General features: G+C 31.8%; 2 protein-coding genes across 2 annotated transcripts in view; both read right to left on the bottom strand.

Annotated features, from left to right (window-relative positions):
- LOC118190894 (synaptotagmin-12-like) overlaps positions 1–26,680 on the bottom strand; it is a 506,095-nt gene that overhangs the window by 188,531 nt on the left and 290,884 nt on the right. The gene's annotated exons all lie outside the window — the stretch shown is intronic.
- On the bottom strand, positions 22,019–22,573 carry LOC146995492 (histone-lysine N-methyltransferase SETMAR-like). Its single transcript, XM_085823127.1, has one exon. It carries the CDS (start codon positions 22,571–22,573, stop codon positions 22,019–22,021), a length of 555 nt encoding a protein of 184 aa, XP_085679253.1.

Genomic DNA, 26,680 nt, shown 5'->3' on the forward strand with positions numbered 1-26,680 from the left:
CAGAATTCAGGAGCTTCTTAAATACACTCCTGAAGTTCTCAGCTACATTTATTTTTGAGTTTGCTGTTTCTTCGTACCTCACAATGTTGTAGATGCCAATTCTTCTTTTAAATTATTTCAATCACCCACGGTTTGCCCTGAATGTTCCTTTTTGACCCTTTAGTGATCCTAGTATATGCTTAATGAGATCGATAAAAATTAGTTCCGGCTTCCCACGAATTATGTTTTCGTTAATAGTGTCGTTTTTCATACATTTCTCATTGAGAAGCAATCTTTCAACATCGCTGAGAATACGTGGCCATTGCGTAGAAGTCCTTGTGACACTCTATGTAGCATTAATTTCCTTAATTCTATCTTTGTTTTGAAGGATAGTGCAGATAGTTGATATAGACTGATTATATGCGCTTGCTGGGTCGCGATAATCACACCTCGTCCTCCCTTCTCAACGATTTAGCGTTTGGTTTTCTAAGGTGATTTTTCTTCTTTTACTCTTCTTCTTGCGGCATTTTCTTTTGAAACAATTGTATAAGCATGCTTAAATTTTGCTTTAAAATGCGCAGTATTTTGCCTGAATACAGTTTTCCAAGCGATAGTAAGATGCTACTTGAACGCTCGCTAAACGCAGACTAATATCCGAGATACAGGAAGTGGCACTGTATGTGAAGTCATGATGTCTCCACGTCAATCGTTGTGCAAAACGTCTCTTGTTTAGAGGATTCTTTTCTTTTCTTTTTTAACATTTTATTTTGATAGTTATGCGAATCACTCATTATGGGTGATGCTCGCAAAGATGTAATGGATTGGCAATGATTCTTTGCATTGTAATAACTTGGAGAAGCTTTACTGCATAGTTAGAAAGATGGTACTATTCGTCTCTCCGTAAATTCCACACATAATTTTATTTCTTGATAACTAATTCTTAGGACACATATTCTTTTCTATTGCACAGCATCATTGTGGGTGCGCTATGCACCCCATAATTTAATACAGATTATATTTTTAGAACAATGAGCAATAGCTGGTAAAAGTGTAGTAGCTAATAGCTTAACGGGGTGAAAAGTAGAAGTTAAAGTCCGCTGTTATCCAGTATGGAAGCTTACGGAAGAAAGGTTTCAGTTCTCAAACGTTTGAGTTCATATACCAAATTAGATACGTCATCAACGTTTATGAAAGCCTTATGACATAGATTGTTCTAGAAATAACGCAATTCAGAAACGTTATTACTATTTTTAGGATAGAAAGGGGGAATTAAGGAGTATAACTAGTTTAAAGAATAATTTTGAGATTCATATTTTTTTAATCTTACATCCCCCCTTCAAAGAGAAAACGTCTTGCCGACAGAAAAGTCTTTGGAATCAATTTTATTCGTATTAGAGCCCTTTAGTCTAGTACTTTAAAAGCAAAGAGCAGAAAAAGAAATTAACAGGGTCTTACACTTCCTACTCCATTTTAAGGAGTAAATTTTAGATCTCCATAGTTTACTGAATTTTTTTAGACACATTTAAAGTAGTAAACGTACGAGACATATATATCCCAATCCTCTGGAAAAGGTTAACATGTATCAGCATAATTAAAAGAACTCTAAAGTGTGCCATCAATGAACATGGGCCCTGTGTTCATAAGAGAGAAATAACTAAATCTTATAAACAGATACTATTATAGAACTCCATCAATAGTAACAAGTGACCGCTTAATCGCAGTTTTTACTTTGAAAAAATGACTGACAAAGTTTCGTCAGTTGGTAAACTGGATTTATTTGAAGCTTTTCATAATCAAAAAAATATTTCTGTAATTAATAGCATTAATTCCAATCCATATCTTTCAAACGCTGTCAATATTCTATCTTTTTTTTTAATTACTGTTGTTTTCGAGAGATGGCGTTACGTTATTTTTTTCTTTTTGCTTTGTTTTCCCACCTTTTTAAAAATTATTTGTTGATAAAAAGAATGAATGGTGCAAAAATCACTTTTAAAATCGATGCAGTATTCAGAATTGTCCCGAATCGAAAGTTATTTTTTTATTTTTTGTCTAATTTTAAATTATGCTTTAGCTTAAATACTTATGTATTGATGAATATAAACTTGGTAAAAAAAACTTTCCACTGATATGTAATGTATTTCGTAATCGCTTGTATATTTATTGTAAGAGTTAAATATAAATTTTAAGTACATATAGAAAAATTTTCTAGTGATATGTATCGCATCACATAAATGGAAAACCACATAATGTTTCTTTAAGGAATATCGCAGTGCCGCAGTCGTTTTTTCGCAGTATATAAAACTTATTGGGTCTGACAAGAACAGCGGTTATAAAATGATAAACGAAAATAAAAATTTGATACGTTAACATAATCAGAAGATTTTTCTTTTAAAAGCATGCTGGTATTTTTTGACTGTTGCTAAAACTCTTAATCTTTTGAAATAGCAAAAATGCATGAAAATTGTTATTAGAGGTGGGGAACTAATCTTTTTCAATACAACTGACACCAGCTTTCATTTTCTTAACTCATACCCATTTACCTCGTTTACAGGCACTTTCAATTACTTTTAAATAAAAGAAATTATAATATTACTGCATATAGCGCACATAGCTAACTATGTGTTAGTTCATTTACGGAATAAAGTACATACACGCTTGGCTCGCGTATTGTCAAGAAATGGCGAGTTTATATTCCGAATTTCGTTTTAAGTGCAATGTGCTATTTTTTTACGTATTAGATGAACAAAAAGTTTTGTAATTTTAAAGAATTTTATTTCTGCATTAAAGGTCTTTTATTAGATTGTTACGGATTTGGTATTTAAATAGCTAATGTTAGTTGAATTATAAATTAAATTGTTTTATTCCTCGTGTAGTGCAGCGCGTGACGAATATTAAATTAAAGTTAAGCCAGAAAATTAAAAATACAAGAGCACGTGAATTTAACATTTAATAAATAAATATCGGTGCTACTTTGGTAGACGGTTGCACTGATTTTGGCGATTTCTTGGAGATATTCCTTTGGCGAGTAATACAACTTATGGTAAACCCATTGCTGGATAAGTTATTTATGATAACCGATACTTTGTTGTCATTTTATTTAAAAAATAATGCGTTTTATTGTGCATAAATTCCGTGTTTAAAATATTATTTATGGCTTTTAAATATTAAAAATCAATTTAATTTTGCATTTTTATTTGAAATAAAAATTTTATTGTTTATCATATTCTATGAAATTTTATGTTGTGGATGATGTAATCAATGACTTCACCTTACTTTCAAAGTAATTCGTTTTAATATGTATAAATTTAATCTAATGTTTTAAACATTATTTATGGCTGTTAAATATTAAAATACAATTTAATTTTGCATTTTTTTAAAAATGATTTTATTATAAATGATTATTTAAATAATTTTAATTCTATGCGGGATGTAATCAGCTCCCTGATTGGTTACTGAATATTTGTGCATTACCGCGCCATTTTAAAATTTTAATATTCATCTCTTCGAATTCCTCAGATTTCAAATGGAATGGATACCAAGAATTATTGGTATTGGAATAAAAAAATTGCCCTTTGAGACCTTATTTTGGCCAACCTGTCTTTCCTAATAAAAGATTTATTTATAAATTGTTAATAGCGTCAGTGGAAATTTATTTTAAATTTTTGGAGGATTGCTAATTGCTTCTTCAATGAAGTGCGAGAAATGTGGATCAGCCGATTCAATTATGATTCCGATTTTTTTGTGGTACTTATCAATAAACAACAGGTTAAATTACTCAAAAAATGTAAGTACATATTTTTCTTTTATTTTATAATTGTATACTTCAATTTTTGTTAAAAAAATTAATACACTATTTTCAAAAATTGCTGAGATAATTATTGTCACATATGTTTTAATGTTAATTATATTCTATATAACGTATTTTGAAGTATTTGAATTTAATAATATTCTAATTCTTTTAAATGTTGGTAGGATGGTTTTTAATTCGATATTCAATTTCTGTAATATTTTAATCTAATTAAACGTTGGCATAATGTTTTTATAGCGGTGTTTTTATTCTCCTTTTTGCTATATGAAAGTAATAATAGCCTTACTTCAGTATTTTATACTCATAGTAAATATATTTATTTACACTTGCCTGCCATCTTAAAAAACGACATTTTCAACAAAAAATTAATCCATTACTTTTAACGATATTTATTTTTTTTAAGTTTCGAATACTTTACTATACGTAAAAACAGCGTTTTTCAAGATGGCTGACGATTGTAAAAATCGCGTCAACAATTGCCCCAACGTAAATCGCCAAAAATCCGTGCAACCGTCTACCGAAGTAGCACCTAAATATCTCTTTTTGATTTCGAGAAAGTTCCAGAAAGTTCACGCGCGCGATTTAAAATCTTATAAAAGGAGGAAAACCTCTCAATTCAGTCAGTCAGTGATTAGTTAGTTTGTTGCTGTTTAAAGAGTTTGTTTAGATAACTGCTCTTGTTGACTGTAGCGAGTTCGCGGATTAGCTTTCTCTAGCTGTTTTGAATTAAGTTCTCTTGAACGTTTGAGTAGTTAAAAGATAACTACGGTGAGATATTGTAATACTGCACGAATATTTTAGAAAATTTAAGCATATTTGTTGTGATAATAATAATTTTTTTTTTCCATTTTTCATCGGACTTGTGCATTCATTTCGTAACGAACCCGTACGCATGCAACAATGTTTGGTGTTAGAAGTGGGGTTTGAATGCCAATTACTAGAGCGATGGAAGAACAATTGAGGTAGCTCAATTGTGCTTTTGCTGCATTCCAAGAAAAGATGGAAGCTGGCCAAGAATCATTTAAAGAAGAGATGAAAGACTCTGTTAAAGAGAAGATGAAATCCAGTCAGGAAAAGATTGAAGCAGGACAACAAAAGATTGAAGTAGGACAACAAAAGATTGAAACAGGTCAAGAAGAGATGACAAGAGAAATTACCTGCAGAATAAAAAATAAATATGAAGCTATGGAAGGCAGAATTGACACAGTTGAAAATAAAGTTGGACAAATAGAAGAAAACGTTTCTTCCGTAAAAGATCAAATTGAAGAAAGAGTTTCTTCGGCGAAAGAAGAAATAGAAGAAAGAGTTTCTCCTGTAAAAAAAAAATAGAAGGGAGAGTTTCTGCTGTGGAGGAACGAATTGAAGGAAGAGTTTGTGCCGTCCAACACCAAATCGAACAAATTGATGATAGGGTTTCTGCAGTAGCCAAAGACGTGGATATTTTAAAGAAATTCGAAGTGACGGCAGGGAACAATAGTGATGGTTTTAAATTTTTACCCATGCCTGCTCGTCGCTCTCTGAAGTTTTCTACATATGATGGGAAGACTTCTTGGCAAGTGTATAAAGCACAGTTTTCTATAGTGGTGGAAGCGAATGGATGGGATTCCCAAGCTAAGGCCTGTCATCTCGCCGCTCCTTTGAGAGCAGACACAGCGGATATCCTTCAGACTCTTCCCGAAAACAAAAGGTTAGATTTCGAAGCTCTGTCCGACGCGTTAGAACTACGCTTTGGGGAGAAGTGTTTAAAAGACTGCAGCAGGCTTCAGTTAAAATCCCGCCAATAGAAAACCACGGAAACACTCCAGGAACTCGCCACAGATGTTGAAAGGCTGTTCCATCTCGCCTTTTCGGAGTGCCCGACAGAAACAAGGGAAATCCTGTCCCTGCAATACTTCATCGACGGTATTCGGGATCCTGAAATACAGAAGGCTCTACGAATGGCGGATGTAAAGGACATAAAAAGCGCTCTGTTGTACGCCGTGAAATTCGAGGCAGCGCAGCAAGCTACTCGTAGAGATCGCTACCTAATCAGAGCTGTGCGTGTGTGTGTGATTATGGCAAAGCCTCGAGGACGAAGGTCCACGAGGGGAGGGATGTCCCTAAGGGGAGGGATGTCCTAAGGTCCTCCACGAATGCATCCCTCCCTACCTTCGTGGAGGACTTTCTAAGGGAAACTGGCTCGTATACACGTTACACATGGGGAAAACCACGAAAACAGAGCTGTGCGAGTCCACGAGCCTGTGGATCAATTGATGGCTCGTTTAGATGATTTATCCAGAGAAATCAATGCTTTGATACGGAGTAGGAGTAAGAACAAAGTGGATTTAATGTGTTGGAAATATGGTACTGAAAGGCACATACGACGGCAGCGCGGAACACCCCAGGGCACGGATAATATAACAGATGATTTGATAAGACCAGTGAGTGCCTTGAGACGAAATATTGGTGAGAAGAAACCAATCATAAAGTACTGGAACTGCGGTGTTGAAAGCCACATACGAAGGAACTGCAAAACACCCCAGAGCACGGAAAATAAGAGAGGCGGGTTAAACAGAGAATTAAATGCCATGGGACGGAAAAGGATTGACAAGAAACTAAAGTGCTGGAACTGTGGAGCTGAAGGCCACGTACAAAAGAATTGCAGAATACCCCAGGGTACGAAAATTGAGACCATTTCTCAGCAACGATGCATTTTTCAAGTCTAAATGGATAAATATTTCTATATCGTAACAATGCAACCATTTTATGAATCATGAACAAAAGTGTAATAAAAATACTTACTGTTTTACTGCTTACCATTATACGGCTGAAGGTGATGAATTTTTGATGGACGTACTCATCTGTTAAATATATCTTTCGGAAAATAGTAAATATATATATGGCCTTTAAAGCTTTTTCAAACTATTACATAAATGTATTACATAAAAGTTAACGTCATATAACCAGCATACTATGCGTTGCATAATGAAGTGTACAAATAATAGATTATAAAGATTTCCGTTAACGAAATTCTGTACTAGGTTTCAGCTACCTTTGCTTTAAAAGTCAAGGGCAAAGTTAGAGAGAATCAGCATACTCCCTTTATTTATTAATGTCATTTTGTTATACCCTTTAAAATAATGATGAAATTACACACGTTAGATCTTTTATTTATCACCCCCACGATTCAAACCACATTTCTTTAAGAGTCGTATATTTTAATTGAATTCTATTGAAAACTCAAACAGAATACTCAGATAAATTCGGAGAAAATTCAAAGAATGAGATTCTACATTTTTTCAGATTTTGAAAGAAATAAGCATCCAAACATTTTATTTTATTTAATATAATAATGAAACGTTTCGAACCATTTCCATAAAATTGTTGTGCACTGCTTAACAAGCAGAAATGTAAACCTAGGGAATTTGAAATTTTGCTTAATAAAATATACAGTATTTTACGATTTTTTAAAACAATGTTTTTGGAAATACCCCAAAATTAGATTTAGCATATCGGCGTTTCTTACAAAAGTAAATATTTGAAACTTACAACGTAAAAAAAATTACTTTTAATGAATATTTTCTTTTTCTGCTCATGTTACATATCTGTTATTTCATTAAATGCTCATAAATGGCTGACTATTCCAAAGCTAATGTGTATGAGCAGTTTCAGTCCAGGTTAGGTTGTCTATGACCAAATTGACAGATGGACTAAGCATATAGTAACGTTACCTATGAATAATATCAATTTGAGAGATTTATTTAGAAAAACATTCATATTATAGCATTCTTCAGTAGTCAGAGAATATTCTCATTAAAAATTAGAAGCGATACATGTCATTCTGTTTCTCTTCCATACCTTTATGGCAATCGCTCGGATTCTTTAGAAGTTCAGCATTCAGGTCATTCATTTCTTCACCTAACAGTAAAATTCGTTGTTCGGTTCTTAAGAATCCTAGTCTATCCATTCTTAATTGTGCTATTAAGTTTTTTTTTCAAAAATTATGTCTTATATAATCAATTGCATTATTAAGAGTCTATGTTGAATTGTCAAGAGTAATGTTCAACATAATGTGTTGCATAGAATATATAGCGTATTTGGTGTAGCTATGAGTATTGTATATGTGTCATAAGCACAGCGTAAAGTTTAACATAATGTGTATTATAGAATGTATAATGAGTCAAGCATAGCAACATGTCAATGTGCAATATAACCTGAAGAATGTTTAGTTTTTAGTTATTTTCAGGTATCTTTTCAGCATTTAGCGTAATCTACTCATTAACGAGTTTTGGGCATAATACTATGCATTCGCAAGCAGTGTCCTGTGTTTTTTAGCATATAAAGTTTTAGTATGTACAGAATTTTACGTACTTGATGCAACCCATCCAGTTTAGCATCTAATAAATTTTCCTAGTATGACTATATAATGTCTTGCTTTTGGAGTGTTGCTTTAGATAGTTCCGGGATCCGAACGATACCCGATTAGTGTATGGAAGCCGTCTGGATGTCTTGACCTGTCCGGGTGTCACCTATAAATTCCTCCAGAAATAGTGACATATCTTGTCACCGTGATTTGTCATACATCGACCAAGTTAAAATAGTGTTAAAATTTCGCTTCAAGTAACACAAATCTGAGGTACGAGAAAGGCGGTACAAACAAAATTTACATAGCTAATCATAGTTGGATGCTTGATCATAATTTTGACTTTGGTTTGGCAAATATTGTCGCAAAAACTTCTTCCTTTCCTGTAATGGATTTCCTTGAAATTTTCACATTAAAAAATTTAGTTCTTTCTTTAGTTAGTGACATTTATTCCAATCCACTTCTTCGTAACACCTTTAGAATTCTGATTTCTTAGTTTTTCACGCTTATTATTATCTTCCTTTACAGATAGCGCCCAATATGTGCTCGATTTACTACTTTTATTGCTTTAGGCATATAAAAGGTCGTCATTCTACCCATTTTGCAAAAAAAAAAAAAAATATACTTTGCTTTTGAAGATGAAGAACCTGTGTTTAATCGCCTCCGAAATCGACTATTTCAAAACCTGCACCAAAATAAGTTTGTTTTTTACCTCTCATATTTTATGGTAGTCTTTTTTCAACGTACTGTATCATTAACCGCTATGAAGGAAACAGTTATTATTTTTAAAGGGGATTTTGTAATAAAATTGAAATGAAATAAAATTTTGAAATTTAAATTCCATCTCTCCCTATTATAACAATTAACATACTTCATACTCGGCTCTTATTATTTAAGATAGTTTACATACATTTTTTTCTTTTAGTTTTTCGATCAGAGTGAGCTTAGTTTAAATGAGCTTTCGCATTTAAAACTGATATCGTTACTTACAGAGACGAAGGAATTTCTGCCGTGCTAACTAAAAACTGCGCTTCATTGAAGACAATTATCAATATACTGAAGAAAACATGCACATAACGTATTTATCGAAAGCTACAACAAAGATTATCAAACATTCGTCGAATATTAATTCTATATAACATAAACAAGCATCGGAATACTTTAAGAGACACTGGATTTGCTTTTATCATAATTTATGTTCCCCTAAAGGCGCAGAGCGGAATGCTTTTAGCAAACGAAGCTTCATTCATTTACTATGTAAATACATTAAGTCTTTCATTGTGTGTAATGGCTTTGATTGCTCAGAAGGGAAACTTTGGGCAAAGAGATGTAATAAATCGAGAAACACTAGACGTTATGTAAATAAATCTTGTAATGAGGAAGACTGCGACACGAGTAAAGAGCCAGAAAAGATGAAAAGACTGAAACTGAATAGTACCATTTATTAAAACAATATTACTTCAAATGCTTTAAAAACAAGTGAAGTTTTCAGCTTTGTGCGCTAGGAAAAAAGAAATACATGAACCTTTGCTTTTGAATACCAGTTTATTTTTCCGTCAAGAGTTATTCGTTCTTGCCCATAAAGATGTGAATTTTAGAAATAATAAAATCAGCAGAGTCATTAAATAAAACATCTAAAAAATTGTCGAATATTCTAATTGTTTTAACTCAAGTGCTTTAGAAGTATTAAACCCCTATTCTCTACAGAATCAAGAAGCGAACGCATGAAACTTGCTACGGTAAGAATTCCATGAGAACGAGAACTGAAGAATTAAAAAGTAGAGAACAAATCCGACTTTAAAAGTTCATATATATTTTGAGATTTTGCGATAAAATTAAACGAAGATTAAATAATAGGTAAATAAAATATTAAACAAAGATTAAACGAAGGTGAATCAATTATTTTATAAAATAACTCAAATTTTGCACAAGAATGAGCAATAAAGTTAATAAAATAAATCAACTTATGAAATTAATCAAAAACTTCATCATGCACAATGTTTCGTGTAGTATTAATCTACATAGAACTAACAGTGTTAAACATTAATGAACATATAACACAAATATGCATTACTTTAAACTAAATGTTATCTTCGGAGCAGAAAACTCGCCTTTGCTTTAATTATAATGCAATAAAAAATTTTGATGCGATCAGTGTTAAACAATGAACACTCACTTTTTCCCGCTGTTTGCGGCAGTAGGACCGCAGGCAAGTAGGGAAAAATTCTTCTGTACTTTCATGTTGCCGGAAGAAAGAAATAAAAAAGATAATTCCTTTGACGTTTATCAGCTGAGTGCGTCCATCCCACACAATTTGTTTCTTGCGTTTTTCCAGTATAAAATGAGAGGACCCAATTATGACCCAGATATTCGTAGCATTTTAAATGCAAAGAAAATCATTAGGTATTCGATTGGAAGCTCTGTTTCTTTAAATGCTGGTATTAGACATGTAAGCAGAAGAGAAACACGCCAAGTGAAACATAAAATTTGTAACACTACAATCTTGACTTTGCTGTAGATTTAAGGGGACTCATACACCTTAAAACAAATAAGGTCTTCGAATATGTGACTGTTGCAAGAATTAGGATTACATAATTATTTTAAAAGCAATTACTTCCAACTTTTTACAGCTGACTACATAATATAGTAGCTTTCTAAAATAGTAATCAGAAAGTTTGTGTTGCCACAAATATTTTTATTATTTAATCCGCTTTGTGACAAAACTTTTTGTCATGTTGCCATCTTGCGCTCAAAGTTTAAGGCATTCTGTTGCATAATTAAATTCCATATTTAATATTTAGCTTTTAAAACATTTGGAAACTACTGTGAACGAAAAATTGGAAGAATTTCATGTTAAATTTTTATTTGATTTGGAGTTGAGCTTATAAAATGTATTTTATTTAAAAAAGAAATCTGTTATGTTTTCGTGCATAAATTTTTTTAATATTAAAATATTCATCAGATTTTTGGTTCTGTTAGAAAGTAGTGCCCATATAAAGAATTCCATCAGATTTCAAGCATGTACCATTAGCCATTTTTAAAATATCATGCGCGCAAGGTGGAAACATGACGAAAAATGTTGTCACAAAGCAGATTAAATTTCAAAAATATTTGTGGCAACAAAAACTTTCTGGTTACTTGCTTCCAACGCAGATATATTATGTAGTCAGCTGCAAAAAGTTGGAAGTAATTGCATTTAAAATAAATAAAATATCTCAATTCTTGCAACAGTCACATATTCGAAGATCATAACGGGTTTAAGGTGTATGAGCCCCCTTAAGCCAAGATCTCAATCGATGTCGAGAGCAAACAGATACAGGTCCTTTTTCATCAGGAGCAAAGAAATCTGCAAGACTGGCTAGAAATCGATTGAGATCTCGACTTAAACCTATGCCAGACTAGTTGTGCTACTAATGTTTTAAACCTGTTCTTCCAATAATAGCGTTTTTTTAGGTTGAATTAGATTATGTGATTAAGCCAAAATACGAACTAAGCATAATCAATATTTTATAAGGCTATCTATCTAAAGGAAAAGAGACCTGAATGACGTTAAATGAAAAATCGGTTGATATTCATCTTAAATAAAGAGGACCTCCACCAAATTTCTCAGAATAAGGAAGAGAGTTTTATCACAATAGTTACAGTATTAGGGATATGATTTCAAATCTGAGGAACCAAAAATCTAACTTATTTTTTGCAAAGAAAAAAAAAATCAAATTGTGAAATTTTCATTGCATTTAAGTAAACTTTTGTAAAGAAAATAAAAATAAATCAAAAATAAATAAAAATAATAATAAATATTAAAAAATAAAAATTCAAACTCCTAAATTACTCATTGCATGAGTTAAATATAAAACGCTGAATGCAATGTTTGCAGAACTATGCATAGTTAGTATTTTATAGGATCAGCTCCAAATTTTATAACGAATTGCTTACATTTTTATTAAAGCAAAGAAATTCGAGGGCTATCTGCCTATAAGGAAGGATGCCTTTGTGGAAGACTTGTTAAGAGAACTAACTCATATCCATGTTACAGATGAGAAAAGCCGTGCAGCCTCCCATACGCCAACTCGTTCGCTAGGATTTGAACTCGTGTCCAGTTACCAATATTGAGTGGCTTTACCGCTCGGCTGCTGATGGGGCCCAGCTGTGTTAAGCAAGTATTAATAGTTAAAATGAACAAAAGTAGTTTTGTAGCTGTTTGTTAAAATTGGTAGATAAAGTTCGAATTACCTCGCTTTTTTCTAATAGAAAAAATCTATTTAATTCATGAAATTCGTTCTCTAAAATCTCTGTGAATTCCGCCCGTAAAGAAAAGTAGCATTTTTATGCAACATATTAAAGAAATATAAGTACTGTATTAATTCTACTTTTTAATATTTGAAGATCATATTGGAAAAGGGTGGTTCATATTGGTTTTTACATTAATAAGAATTCTCTATCTTCTCGTGCTTTTTCTCACAATGTGAGTGGTTATCATTCTAGCTAACAACTGGAAAAATCTAAGATTCGAATCCCAAAGACGGAATTGCTATTTTTTACATTTCTTACTCGTAATATTCTTTACATATTTGCTGAAACACCCTTTTTTGAGTAAGTATGGGAAAAACTAATGTTTTCATACCTACCGAAACCTCTCACCTATACAGCGCTGAAAGGTTTTCATAAAAATCTTGTAATTTATTTTCAGAAACTTAGCAACTGCAAGCGCAAACTTAGAGCCAATGTTTAAGGAAATAATGTTTGTAGTCCCTTTCTCTAACGCGCCAGTAATGTATTTGATTTCTGCAAGAAATAATAATTCCCTAATATTTTCCAGTTTAACGCATATTTGGTGCACCATTATTCAACTTCTATTCAAAGTTCCTGTTTAATGCCTTACGCAATAGTATCTAAAAAACAGAAGACACCGTAAAACTGAGAAACAGTGGAAAGTAAGGGAATAAGGAAAAGGAGTAATCCTTGAGTGTAACTTGGTTTTTGTCTGAACATTCATATTCTTGAGGGTAACTTGATATTGCACTTCCCATTTTAAGCTCTGTAATTGCGAACTGAGTACTCTTACATAAAAAAGGAGCTCTTAAAAAGTGAACGGCCAACAAAGAAAAGAAGAGAAAAAGCTGAAAGGCAATTATTTTTCTTATTGCAATGTAATCTCTATAAAATGTTATCTAGCAAAGCTAAGAAATAAAAAAAAAACATTTTTTAAACTATGCCTTCTTTTTTCTTTCAGACACATTTTTTGTCTTTTTTCCCCCGTCGTGTGAAGTTAATTAGTTCTCATCAGTTTTGCTTGAAAGTTTTGACGGTTCAAGAAGAAAACATTTGAGGTTTCTTTTTGTAAGTCTAGATTTTTTTGTTAATTTTTCTTGATATTTTGCCCCCTCCAGATGTAGTGCATTTAACCACTTTCCGAAGGAATTATACCAGTTTAATTTTAATCCAATCTTAAATATTAATTAACATAACTATCTATTGTTATGCAAAAAATATAAATACAGTGTTTCCAGATTGCCTTTTCAAAATCACACTTGAATTTTTTCTTAGAAAATACCCTTTGACTATGGGTAATATATGTTACAAAGTATAATTTATAATGGTTAGAATATTTAACTTTCCATTATATCAAATTTTAATTATTTCAAGATGTTAAGCTAAATAAACTTCTCATTACATTAATTAAAATCTAGAAATAGGAAAATATTTTATAGAGTATAAAAACTGGTATTTACTTCAAAAAGGAAAGGTTAAAACATTTATTAGTAAATTCTTTTTTACTAATACAACTTATTAACAAATAAAAATATTCAGATATTCTTGTGTAAGGGGTAAATAATTTCCATTCAGGCTTATCAAGATAAAGAAAGCGAAAGGCTGCTGTGTAATTTTCAGCTTTATCTGAAACACATGAACTTTTATTTTAGAATTGAAATAAAAAAAACAGTAATTATTTGTAGTTAATTATCATACAACTTCAAAGGTTATTACGTTACGACGTTCATTACAAATCATTCTGTTAATTTCGTTTAATAATGTAAAATAAATTTCCTGCCGTAGGTTTTTTTTGTCTAGGTTAAACTTTGCGATAAAAGCCACTGATTCAAAAGGTTGACAATAACATATCATTTTATTTACTACCAGCATATATATGAATAACAAAATTCATTGAAATAAGAAAATGAGTACTAAAATCAGTTTTATGTTAAGTTTATTGTGAAATTTCGGCAATATTGAAAAATGACTTACCTGGTTTTTAGTAATCCATAACCTACAATTTGTTTTATTACAAAAACCTGAAGTAATTCAAACTGAGAGTCGCGATAATTGCTTTCACCTCTTTAGACTTCCGGCAGAAAGTTTACTAAGAGTAACAAATAATGATTCATTTTCCAATTAACTTTTTCATTATACAAACGTTTTGTCGATTGGTCGAGACGGAAATTACAGTACACATAAAAACGAATTCAACATCACAATCTTGCAATTTTCACATTCGGAATTTCTTAGCTTTTCTAACAAAGCCACTGAATGTGTGGCAGACTGTGATGAAATTGTTTCTGATATCTTACGATCTTATGTTTTTATTCTGTCTTCCGCAATCACATATTGCGTCAAGAATTCGCAGAACCCTGTAGCTTCCAGTGCTCACGACATAAACATATCCATCAAAGATTTGTTGTTGTTTTTATTTCCATTTTCACATACATTTATGTCATATGCTCTTTTCGATTGAAGCGAAAATTTTAAAATATTTCTCTCTCTATGAAACAAACGTTACCAAGATGTGTAAAATAAGCAATAAAAACACCTTTATTTGAATATTAAAATATACAGACAGGATTGACTATACTTCTATTTCCAAATATAAGCCAATTTTCTAGATTATTCTTATTAGTCTAATTAATAAGTTTTATTTCTTTTTAATTATTTTCGGGAAGTGCGGTTTGTATACTGTTTCTGTAATTAAACAGCACGCGAACCAAACTTCGAAAGTAATTCAATATCAGAAGTTTCAACGGAATTGGAAAAACAATTGATACTCAGTTTACAAATGGTGATAAATAGTGTTGCGTGCGTACAGGTTCGTAATAGATTGAATGCGCACAGGTTCGGATGATAGATTAATAAAATTTATTTTACCAAAAGAAGCATTTCAGAATTCTGGAATTTTCCACAGAAATACTTGTACAGGTTTTCACAGTATCGCAGAGTACAATCAGTAGTTGCACTTCAAATTACTAAGAACGTTAAACACAACGCAATGCAGAGCGCATCTAAAGAGAAACCTAAGCCGGAGATATCTCAGTACTACGAACTCGCGCTGAACTAACTAGGACTTTCTGTTTCTCAAAATAACTGGAAGGCAATATGAGGATCCAATTATGGTTCAGCTAATATAGTGATCATTTACAGGTATTGAAATACCTATTACGGTAATACAGAGACCAAACCCAAATGTTGTCAAACAATCGCCAAATTTAGCTACTTTTTGTGATTTCTCGCCGAATTTGGCGATACAAATTGTTAAAACCGTTGTCAGCTTGGCGATATTATGCCAAATTACCGAGATGCCAATTTACTCAATGTTATATAGACTTGCCCCTGTATTCTTACTTTTCCGGCATAGCTTATCTCTCTAGATTTTTCCTGTTGCATTTACGCAGAAAAATACAACAATTTCACAGATAATTTTACTAAAATCCTAAAATCATCTATCTATGTACAAAATTCGTAACACTATGCAGTATAAGACATGCAATAAGTTAATAATATGCAACATAAGAATGGTATTTAATATGATATGTATACGATGAATACACGATCTGAAAACATTTGGTGTGACAATTTTAAAAAATATAAAATGAAAAATTTTATTAACAAAATGAAAACTATTTTAAATAAATTTTAACTTTCGCTTATTAAATATTTATCTAAACATGCATAAACAATAATAATAATGATAATATCGCAAAAGGAAAAAAATCAAGTATGTATTTATTTCGTATCTGAAATCACCTGCAAGACATTTTTGCAGATTTCACTTTGTTATTCAAATGTACTGATAGCTAAATATTAAGTTTTAATATTGACATTTATTTTAAGTAGTTCTAATACGCGTAATTAATCATGAAATATCTTACTTTTATTTAAACTAAAAATCAACAAATTATGAAATCTTTAAGTTTTAAGAGAAATTTTTTTAAGTGGAACAAAAGATAAGAATGAATAATAACAAGCTTGTTTCTTTTTCATTTTCATAAAACGTTTCTTACGCATAAATAAAAATACAAGAGAAATATTTTTCAAGTGGAACAAAACATAAGAAATAATAGTAACATCCTTATCTCTTTCTCAAGTTCACAAAAATTTTCTTACGCATAAATAAAAAAATACATATTTTAATAATTATAAACTTCTTTTATTTCATATTACAGTTTGATATATTATGGTGTTTCGATTCTGATAAAGGTTTTAATATTGGACAGAAATTACTAGAAATTATTTTTTTCACGAACTGTAGATGCTCACTGGTCAGCTGGGTCTTTAATTATTAATTTTCAACTGTGCGAAAAAAACCGTGATATGAATGTAGTCCCAAACAAACCGATTATTCCTAGTGCAAAAATTCGTAACTGAGCTTATTTATTTTTTGACAAGTACAAATAAGTTTCATGAAATCTGTATCAATTAATCTTCGACTAAGATTTATGTCACATTTCATATTAATTAGCTACGTTTATAGATTTTCTGGTGTCCTGTACTTGTTCGTTTTTAATGGTAATAAACTCTGACTTCAAATAACCAAAATCTCGAAGTCATTGCAACATCGTATTTGCAACAAATACATAATTCAAATGCATTCGCGAGCCACCCAAAATTACTTCGGGGCGGCTTGAGGGCTTCCAGTTTGAGATCATTGAGATATATAATAAGCATCGAAGTAAAAGAAAATTACAGAATGGCGCTTTAGAAAAGATCAAAGATAATGATGTTACGCAAATATGGTTAACATTACACTAATTTTATTCAAAAATAATATACATTCTCTCTGCGAATATTTTAAATTAAATAAAATGGTAAAGTGAACTGCGAAAATACATGATGAAAATTTCATAACGTTAATTATTCTAATGGTGGTATTTTAGATTATGTTAATTGTTTTAAACGTGGTATATTACAAAATTCCCTCGCAACTTAACATTCTAATTATTTAAAACTATAAGCTAATGATGTCTGAAACGAAACTGATAAAGAAATATTGTTCTAAATTGTTTACTAAAAAGTCATAAAATTATGCAAATGGTTTGGCTTAGTGTTATTATATTTAGACACGATCATTATGCTAAATTTATGCTATGGAATTCGTGTATAAAATAAGTAAACATTAGTAAAGAGCTCGTAAACTATTGTGAAATTACTAGAACTAAAACGTAAGTTGATAGTAGCTTCATTAAAACTTATGAAGCAATGCTTGGATAGCAAGATATGGAAAAAAAGTCAGAAATGATGTATGAAGCGATTTATTGAGTAAGTAAGAAATACAAAATGAAACCCAGTCGATTGCTGATCTCTTATTATTGTATATCGAAAGCCTTCAGAAACCACAGTTAGTAAGTAAACTAATACACACACACTGGTCACTGAATTAGAAAACTTTGCGATTTTCATTTGAATGCGTGCTAGGGATGAAGTATGCAATTTTGTTTTTATGTCTTAGGTTACACGTGGCTCGAATGCTAGTATAAGTACTTTTAAGGATGAATGAAGCAAACTGGGAAACAAAACAGATCTTTCACCATTTGAAAAAGGGCTTCTTGTTGATGCCCGTTTAGCAGCGGCCTCGATTTCGACAAACATCAGATCTTACCAAATTCTCAAAAGCAGCCATATAAAAGATTTTTAAAATTTAGAATCAGAACCCATAGTTTTTCTTTAGAAGACCTAACTGCGGTTTGAGCAGTTTTCCAAGAGAGTAATCGGTGTCGTTTCGGAGGAATTGTACGGCAGAACAAGGACTCTACTGTGCTTCAACTGACAATAATCGTCAACCATCGACAGATTTCAGCTCGAACCCTGCGCAGAGAATTGCAGAGGATAGGAATGCATATTCGGGTGCCTGTGAGAAAATCACCCATTTCTTCCCGGCATGCAAGAATTCGTTTGCAGTGGTGTCGGCAAAGTAGACAATGGACATCTGAAGATTGGAAACTGGTATTGTGGTCGCTACACTTTATCCCGCTATACTTTATTTTGCAATAATGAAAGACGTCGATTTTGGCGAGAAACCCATGAAGCCATTTTGCCTTACTCGCACTGTGCAAGGGTCTGGTGGGAGTAGCATGATATGGGGCATGTTCTGCTGGCATGGAAGTTGCGTTCCGGAGCTCCTCGAGGGTAAACAAACAGCCAGGAGAAACTTAGGTATACTAGCAGATCAAGTGCACCCTGCAGTGTTGCATTTTTACCCTGTTGGCGACGGATACTTCATGGGCGATAGTGTAACTATACATCGTGATAGAAGTGCTTCAAAATTGGTTTGCTGAAGACCAGTCTGTCTTCCAACCACTTCCCTGGCTAGCGCATAGCCCGGATTTTAACCCCATAGTAAATGTGTGAGATATGGTGGAAAGACGCATCAGACAGCACTCTCCTCTGCCATCTAATTTTCAAGATCTAAAAAGCTGCATAGCCAATGCGTAGTGTTTTCTGGACGTAAATGCATTCCAGAAGCACGTAGACTCTATGCCCAAACGAATTAGAGAAGTTATCCGTGCAAAAGGTGATCCAATAAAATATTGATCTTGGGTTTCTAATTCATTGTTCAGTGTGTGTATATTGCTACATCGCACACAACGTTTAAATGTTTAATATTTTTTCGTCATCTTTTCCATCCAATAAATTGCGGTGTTAGTTAATCAATATGTTTTTAATTACCAATAGACTTACAAGTATTTCTGCAATACATACATTGTTGAATAAGATAAATGCATCTGATTTAAAATGCATTTGCTGTTTCTAACCTTTTTTTGATCAACATAATCTCGATTTATGTTGAATAATCTACTTCCTTTGAGTTGCTGTTAATAAAATACTGCATATCAGCTGTTATTACCAAGTTTTGTGTAAATTATTACTAATTAATACACTGCATACAAAAATTGTGAGCTATTATTTTTTAATAGCCTAAATCTTTCAGATAAAGTGAATGTTATATAAACCAGAAAATAGTAACACTCGGAAATGAAGATGTGCAATTCTCTCACAAACTGGTTGAAAGAGTCAGTTCAGTTTACTGAGTGAGCGAATGGTGATTCGACAAAACGTAGTGGTAGCTGGTTTGAAAGATCTAGGTGGAAGCGTGCTCGGGGGGTCCAATTCCCATTTTAGGAGTGAAAGGAATGCTTTTTTCTCCCATGTTAAAAGTGAGCTTAATATTTATCATGTCCCAATTTTTTTAATATCTTTTAATTCAAGAATTTTATTATAATTTCCGCGTAAGAAGGATGGTTTATGGAATCTCAAAATCACAGTTTCCAATTTTTCGAATGAATGAGATCTTCCACTGTAGAATAATTAGGTTGATTGGAAGCAGGGAAGATGAAAAATATGCAACCGCCTTCGCCGGGAACCACGGGCCTCTGGAATACCCGGCCCAGCGTTCTACCGTTACACCGCGAAGGCACGCTAGGAAAGTGGGAGAAATACCTTATACCACTTCGCTTCATTATTGCACAGTGCTCTTGGCCCATTTCCCGTTCCCGATCTTACTCATCAAGGTTATTGCTAGTGAGCGATGAAAAAGAATTGATTCAGTTCAGCGAGAGAGATCTCTGATATCTGATTACACAAAAGAGCGATTTTGATAAATCCTACTTCGAAATTACGCCATAAGTGGGACCGAGAAAACGCTCTTAAGTACGGGTCTAACTCTGATATAAATGCGTGTGGAATTAACAGGAGCAAGAGCTAAAACCATTTGTTTAGAAGAAAGGTGTATATTGCAGAGAACAGTTTTCATACATATCAGTCCAAACGGGTATTTAAATATGCTTCATAAAAATAATTATTTGAAGCTAATTGCTTCATAAAATTTAACATATTCTTTTTACTACTAAATTTATAATAACAAATAGGTAAAAACGAGAAGAAATAAAGGCTATCAAACCACATTCTTCTCTTTTTCTGTACCAAAGAATAAAACAATGTTCGTGCTGTGTTTATAAAGGTAGAACAACTGCATTCTTTACGAGAACACTTATACTCGTATAACTTTAATTGCACTTTTCCAAGAGGAGTTTATGGAGCACTGAAGCCTACATTATTATCCTCGGATGCATATTACTTCTTTAAAGCTAGTTCTAATATATAGGCAAAGTAATGTTTTGTTTATCAGTATAATGAATTATTGACAATTTCAAGTGCAAATTAACTAGAAGCATAAATTTATAAAATAAAATAAAGAAACTTGTAATTTCGAGTTCGCGTATGCTTTCATATTTAGCAAATATTTATGTTTATTTTCAAATTTTTATTATTATATCTAGCAAATATTTATGTTTCTCCTCTATCCATAGCGGACTTTCTGCTTATACACAGTTCATCTTCTAATTCGCAAGAACTGTATATCTATGGACAATATCAATGGTTTATGTACAGGGTTTCATGTTAATTAACCAATATTAGGATTTGAACATTAGCTTCTTTTTACCGTAGTCTTCACTGGGATGCAAATTAGTTATCATGTAGTTAAGCCGACAACTGAATGTTTTAGAGCTTCTGGAAGCATCGTATTGTTACTTATTATCTCCAGCTCTGACAAAATTATTTCCGTTTTAGCATATTGTTAGCGGACGTTTAAATGCGCGCCTTTAACTATCTTAAACCAACTTAAGTAGTCTATTTTGTGTGTAGTCTCAGAATATGTTACCTACATTGCAACTTAACTTAATTTTCATTATATTAATTTAAATATCCACAAGAAGGTTCGTCTGTCGCACAAGCAGCGATTTCTGTTTATTTAAACGCTAAACAGAAAGGTTATTTTAACTTTCTTAAGACATGTAATTCCTTCAAACTAAAGCCATAAATCGCTTCCATTCCAGAATTTTTAGAACATTAACGCGAGCTTACAGACCTAACAGATTTGTATATATGTTCTTAACTTGTGAAAGTTACTGTGTTGCGTATTAGCATTTCTATCTATACTAAATTATTAATTAAGAATTTACTTAATAATTCCTATACTAAAATTATTAATTTAATATTTAATATCCATTTAATGACTTCTGTACGTAATTCGACACTGAAATTATTTAATTTAGATTTATCTTCTTGGCAATCTTAGTGAACAACAATAACAGAAAGTATTTTTTGATACTTGAGTACGACCACCAATCTTAAACTCATATTATACCTATAAGATCTATCTTAAGTTTTTATCCGTTTGGGAAGTGAAAGAAATTAACACATTTTTCACACCTCTAATAGTATCTACTGTACCATACTATTTCCGTCATTACCTAAAAGCTCTTGCCAGCATGATCTCAGTTTGTAGATACTATTTTTGAAAAATGTCTTGTTCTTAAAGTAAAGAACTCAAGTAGCTTTTGTCGGAGTGTACTAGGTCTGAGTGGTGTGGTGGATACGACAGCAGCCTAGCTCTGAGATTTTATGACGAGACATCAAAATAATGCGTGGTCTGGCGTTTTCATGATGCTATTACATGCTTCCTTCTGAACATCACCGCCATCTTTACTTGGACTGCTTTACTTATATAGTCCATTTGCTGATAGTATCTCTCTGAACTATGCTTTTCTTTAAATTTCAAAAGCTCATAATACATTAGTTGTTTGATGGCCGGCCATACACACAGCATTCTATTATTGGGATCAAATTCGATTTAGAGGAGGGGGAAGATTGTCCGAGCGTACAGTATGCTCTTCTACTAATGATGTTTCGTAAATAATCCACTTTTCATTCCTAGTTATCATCCGGTCAAAGTGTTCGTTTTTGTTCCAAGCAAATAGAGACATACATAAGACGATCCCATCATGCAAATAATTCTCACTTAACTCCATTGGAATATTATAGACCATCCATTTGGAATATTTATAGACCAATCCTAGATTCTGAATATGGTCCAAAATGGTTTGTTGAGTTGAAATAAACTTTTCCGCAATCTTCGCTATTCTCAAGAAAGGATCTTGCTCTGTCTTAGTCTTGACAATTATTGTCGTCGATAAAAGATGGCCGCCCAAAGTGTTCTTATCATTAAGGTCGAAATCACTTGCTTCAAACTTTTCGAATCGTTTCCTGCACGATATTTCCGAAACTGCATCTCCACTCAAAACGGTTGCTAAATTTCGACACGCTTCTCTAGCATTTCTTCCTTGTTGGAATTCGTAGAAAATACAGTGTCGTAAATGAACTTTGTCGGTAGCCATGTTTACGAATGCCATGAGACACTTTTGATTCAATTAGTTTAGAATAGCAGATGTTTATAAATGCAGTTATATAGAGAGACAGCCGTATATGTCTCTAATGAAAACTTGCATAATTGCTGAAACATGAAATAATAACATTGTCCGACTGAACTGTCTGGTAAACCTTATATAAATAATATTTTGAAATCTTTTGAAGCTATTGAAATATATTTTATTGCACTTATTTGCACAAGGGGCTCAGAAACGGGCGTTTTTGCCAATAAGAATGAGGAGCGAAAATGTAGATGATTGTTTTTGTTTGCTCAGTCTCTAACATTAACAGCTTAAATTTTCATAGAATACCTAATTAATTATTCGTCCGCAGATGGATACCAATTTGAATTCTGAAACAAACAATAATTATACAAATTAATATACAATTTACACATTCGAAAAATTTTCCATCATTCTGAGAAGCACCTCCAAAAATGCAAATTATTTCCCAACGGATTATTTGTTTAATTCTAAGGAATGTTCAAGTAAGATTAACCTTCAACAAAAAGAAATACCTCAATTCAGATGCTGAATAATTGATGATTATTAGACAAAAGCGTTTGTTTTTAACTCTGTAATATTTTAATGGAAAAATATTAATGAATTTATGTTCTTGTTGTCGATTATGAGGAATATCGAACGTAGCTTAGTCAAGATATTGAGGTGATATTAATTATTTACTAAGAAATATTACAATTCCTTTACTAATTAGTAACTAAGATTTTTATGATAGAAACTTTGAGAGCATTATGTTTGAGTAGAGATATACAACGCACATTAATTTGAAATTTATAAAAAATTCAATTTTAGCTCTCAAGTTTGTTAAGGAGATGCATTTTAAGAAAAGCTATAACAGTAAGCTTCCAGCAGCAACTAAAAACTGATTTTATTTTTTGGAGACTGAAAATTTTCTTTTATTTACAAATGTTAAATAAATATTTTATTAATTTTCTTCTTATTTTTATTATTTAAAAATTTTGAGAGCCTCGAGAATATTTTAGAATTTGTATTTGAGGAAATTAAGAATTTGTCCTATGTCTAATGCAAAAGCATAAAAAGAGAGTTGGTTTATTTGATTACGGCTTAGTACACGAGGACTGCCTGCCTAAGGAAAGGGGTGCATTTGTGGAGTATTTAAAGAAAACTGGCTCGTACCGATATTATACTTTTCGAAAACCAATTAAAACCTCTATGCAACCAACCCGTTCGCGTGGAATAAAACCCAGGTTAAACTACATGTATTCGTGGGCCACAGATGGTTTTCTAACTACTATAAATCACTTAATGGCTATCTGCCTAAGGAGAGGGATGTTTTCGTGGAAGACGTTTTAAGGGAAACTGGCTTGTATACACTTTACACATGGAGAAAGCCGCGAAAAAGCTCATTCACTGGAATTCGAACACCAAATTAAACTACCAGTGTTCCACGAATATTCGGCATCTGGTAAGCGGTGGGCCTTAAAATTCCAGTGGATTCCATTGGGCAATTAAGAAAAGATATTGGGAATCATTAAAAGAGAAATAATAATGATCATTATTACAAAGGCGTTTCAAATCTTCAAATGTTTCTTTAAATTTCACAAGTATTTTTTATGTCTGTGTTTTATAGACTATTTTATATTTATTTTATTGAATATAATACATTCAAATACATTCCTAGCTACACGAAATGACACAACTTTCTCAATATAAAAATAAGTAAAATATTTGCAGTGGGATAGTGATCCCAGTATTTCAGTATTTCATTTCAGTATTTAACTGCATTTAATTGGCATCCCTGCTTTAAGAAACATTCTGCCATAAAAGAGATGGAGTACAATATTATTTTCATATTGTGAGAAATACACTCATATCTATATGAGGTGCAAGGTAAAATAGGAATTGTACAACTTCTGAAAGCTAGAAATCTAATTTAAATGAATATGTTACGGATATTTAATTTTAATATTCAAATTTAAAACAAATGAAGATAGTTTTTATTGAAAAATGATAGTGGTTTAAAACATTATAATGATTAAATTTGAATAATAATAGCAGTTGAAAGGAGCTCATATTTTAACGTTAAAAGTTACTAGCATTTTCTATTTCTTGTTTTACAGTCGCTTGATACAGTGTTATTTCCTACTTTTGTTTATTAGATAGTAAGTTCGGCTATAGATAGAAATGAATTAATTTACTCATATTTTACATCTATTTACTTATTCTATATAATAACGTCTCTTTATTTCGTGTATTCAATCTATATAAGCTTTGAATATATCGCATTATTTTCATGGTTTATGATCGAAAATTTGTTTTCATTTCTCATTCTCGAAAGTAATGTTTAAAACATGTTCTTTCCCCCTTTTGTTTTTACAAGAGCTGTTTTACAGTTTAATCAGAAAGTAAGAATATTAAAAATTTTCTGACATCCATTATTCATTAGCTTTTCGAAAGAATAGTAGTACACGAAGTTTTAAAATTTATTTTATGGTTCACTTATTTAAAGCCATCTTGAACAAGATATTGGCACAGAAATAAGCTGACAGAATTTGAGATGCATAACAGTGACATATATTTCCTACAATGATGAAATAATATGCAGTTTCTGTAAAATGAAGAAATGGAAGGAATTTAAACAGATCTCACGTAAACCATTCATTTAAAAAATAATTAAAATTCTAAATTTCTTATTAAGGAAAGGAAACGTTTAAAAATAAAGAAAATCTCAAATGATTTCGAATTTTCTTCTCAGAATGTTTGTTAAAGGTTTGTATGCTCTCGTTGGGCATAGCTGTTTACTAATCTGCTCTCGTACTCACACTTGCTAACACAACTTTTTTTTTTTTTTTTTTTTTTGTCTTTTTAGCTTTAATATTAAGCATCACTTTCAGCAAAATCACGAAATATTAAAAACGGCATATTTTTAGAATTCTTGACATTAAAAGCTAGCCGCTGGAGGAGCCAGCCGCCTAAAAGAAAAAATTATCATAAAAATTAAAAATGTATTTAATAATTTTAATGAGGCCAGCTATAGCCATTTCATAAAAATATTTAGTGTTTCTAATTAGATATATCCTGATTTAAATGAATTTTTTATTTAAAGCAACCAGATCAAAAAGTACAAAATATATTTTTAAGAACTGCGTTTATGGCTTTTCAGTCATTTGGTTTGCTACTCAGTAACAGAAAGATTAAATTTTAAATTCAAATATATTTTTCTTGACTGAATGGCAACACGCATAAGGCATTTAACCATTTAGTTGCCATTCAGTAATCTTACATTTTGCCGAATTGTAACAGTGTGACACGCTGCAGATAAAAATCTTTACTTCGATCAGTGTTCAGTCAGATCGCTGAGTTTGTTAAAAAAATTCATTAAACTTGTATAAAATATGAAGAAAATCAAAAACAAATTAGGAATTCAAATTCCGGGCTTCGAACTTCGGATAAAAGATTACATATATTAAAAATTCAGTGGCTGTAGGTACAGCCGTTTTTCCCCGATGCGAGAAATTCATATATTAAAAAACAGCTATAATGTGGCGACAATTTGAAAAATGATTCAGACTCAAAAGTGATACGGAGAAAAAGTGAGTTTCGAGACTAATAGCAGCTTTTGGAGCTAAAATTAAAGAAATGTTCATCTATCAATAATATATGAAAAAAATATATTGCTCTTCTATTAACTGAGTTCTTTAATTCAAATGTAACTTGGATTGTTGAAAAATTGTAACTTTAGAGAATAAGTATTAGATGAAACTGAAATAAAAAATGCAATGAATCTTTCTGAATACCAACTCAAACATTATTAGTACATTTTTTAAATATGTACCACATTCATTTTATATTTTAGTACAGGAAACCGATTTTTAATATTTAAAAGAAGAAAACGAAATAAAATAGAAATTTTATAAAAAGCGATCTAAAGTGCAAAGCATCCTAAAAATTACGAACTTCTCATATGTCTGTGTTTAGTTTAACATCAAACGATGAAAGCTTTTTTATGATATAGTATTTTTCCGCGTACATAATGTTTTTGAAGGGAGATATTTCTGATTGGAAGTCATTTACTTTGTTGTAATTAGAAATTAA

Source organism: Stegodyphus dumicola, chromosome 9, assembly GCF_044657685.1.
Source record: "Stegodyphus dumicola isolate Sdum_Otavi_A_Nest chromosome 9, ASM4465768v1".
NCBI classification, from domain to species: domain Eukaryota; kingdom Metazoa; phylum Arthropoda; class Arachnida; order Araneae; family Eresidae; genus Stegodyphus; species Stegodyphus dumicola.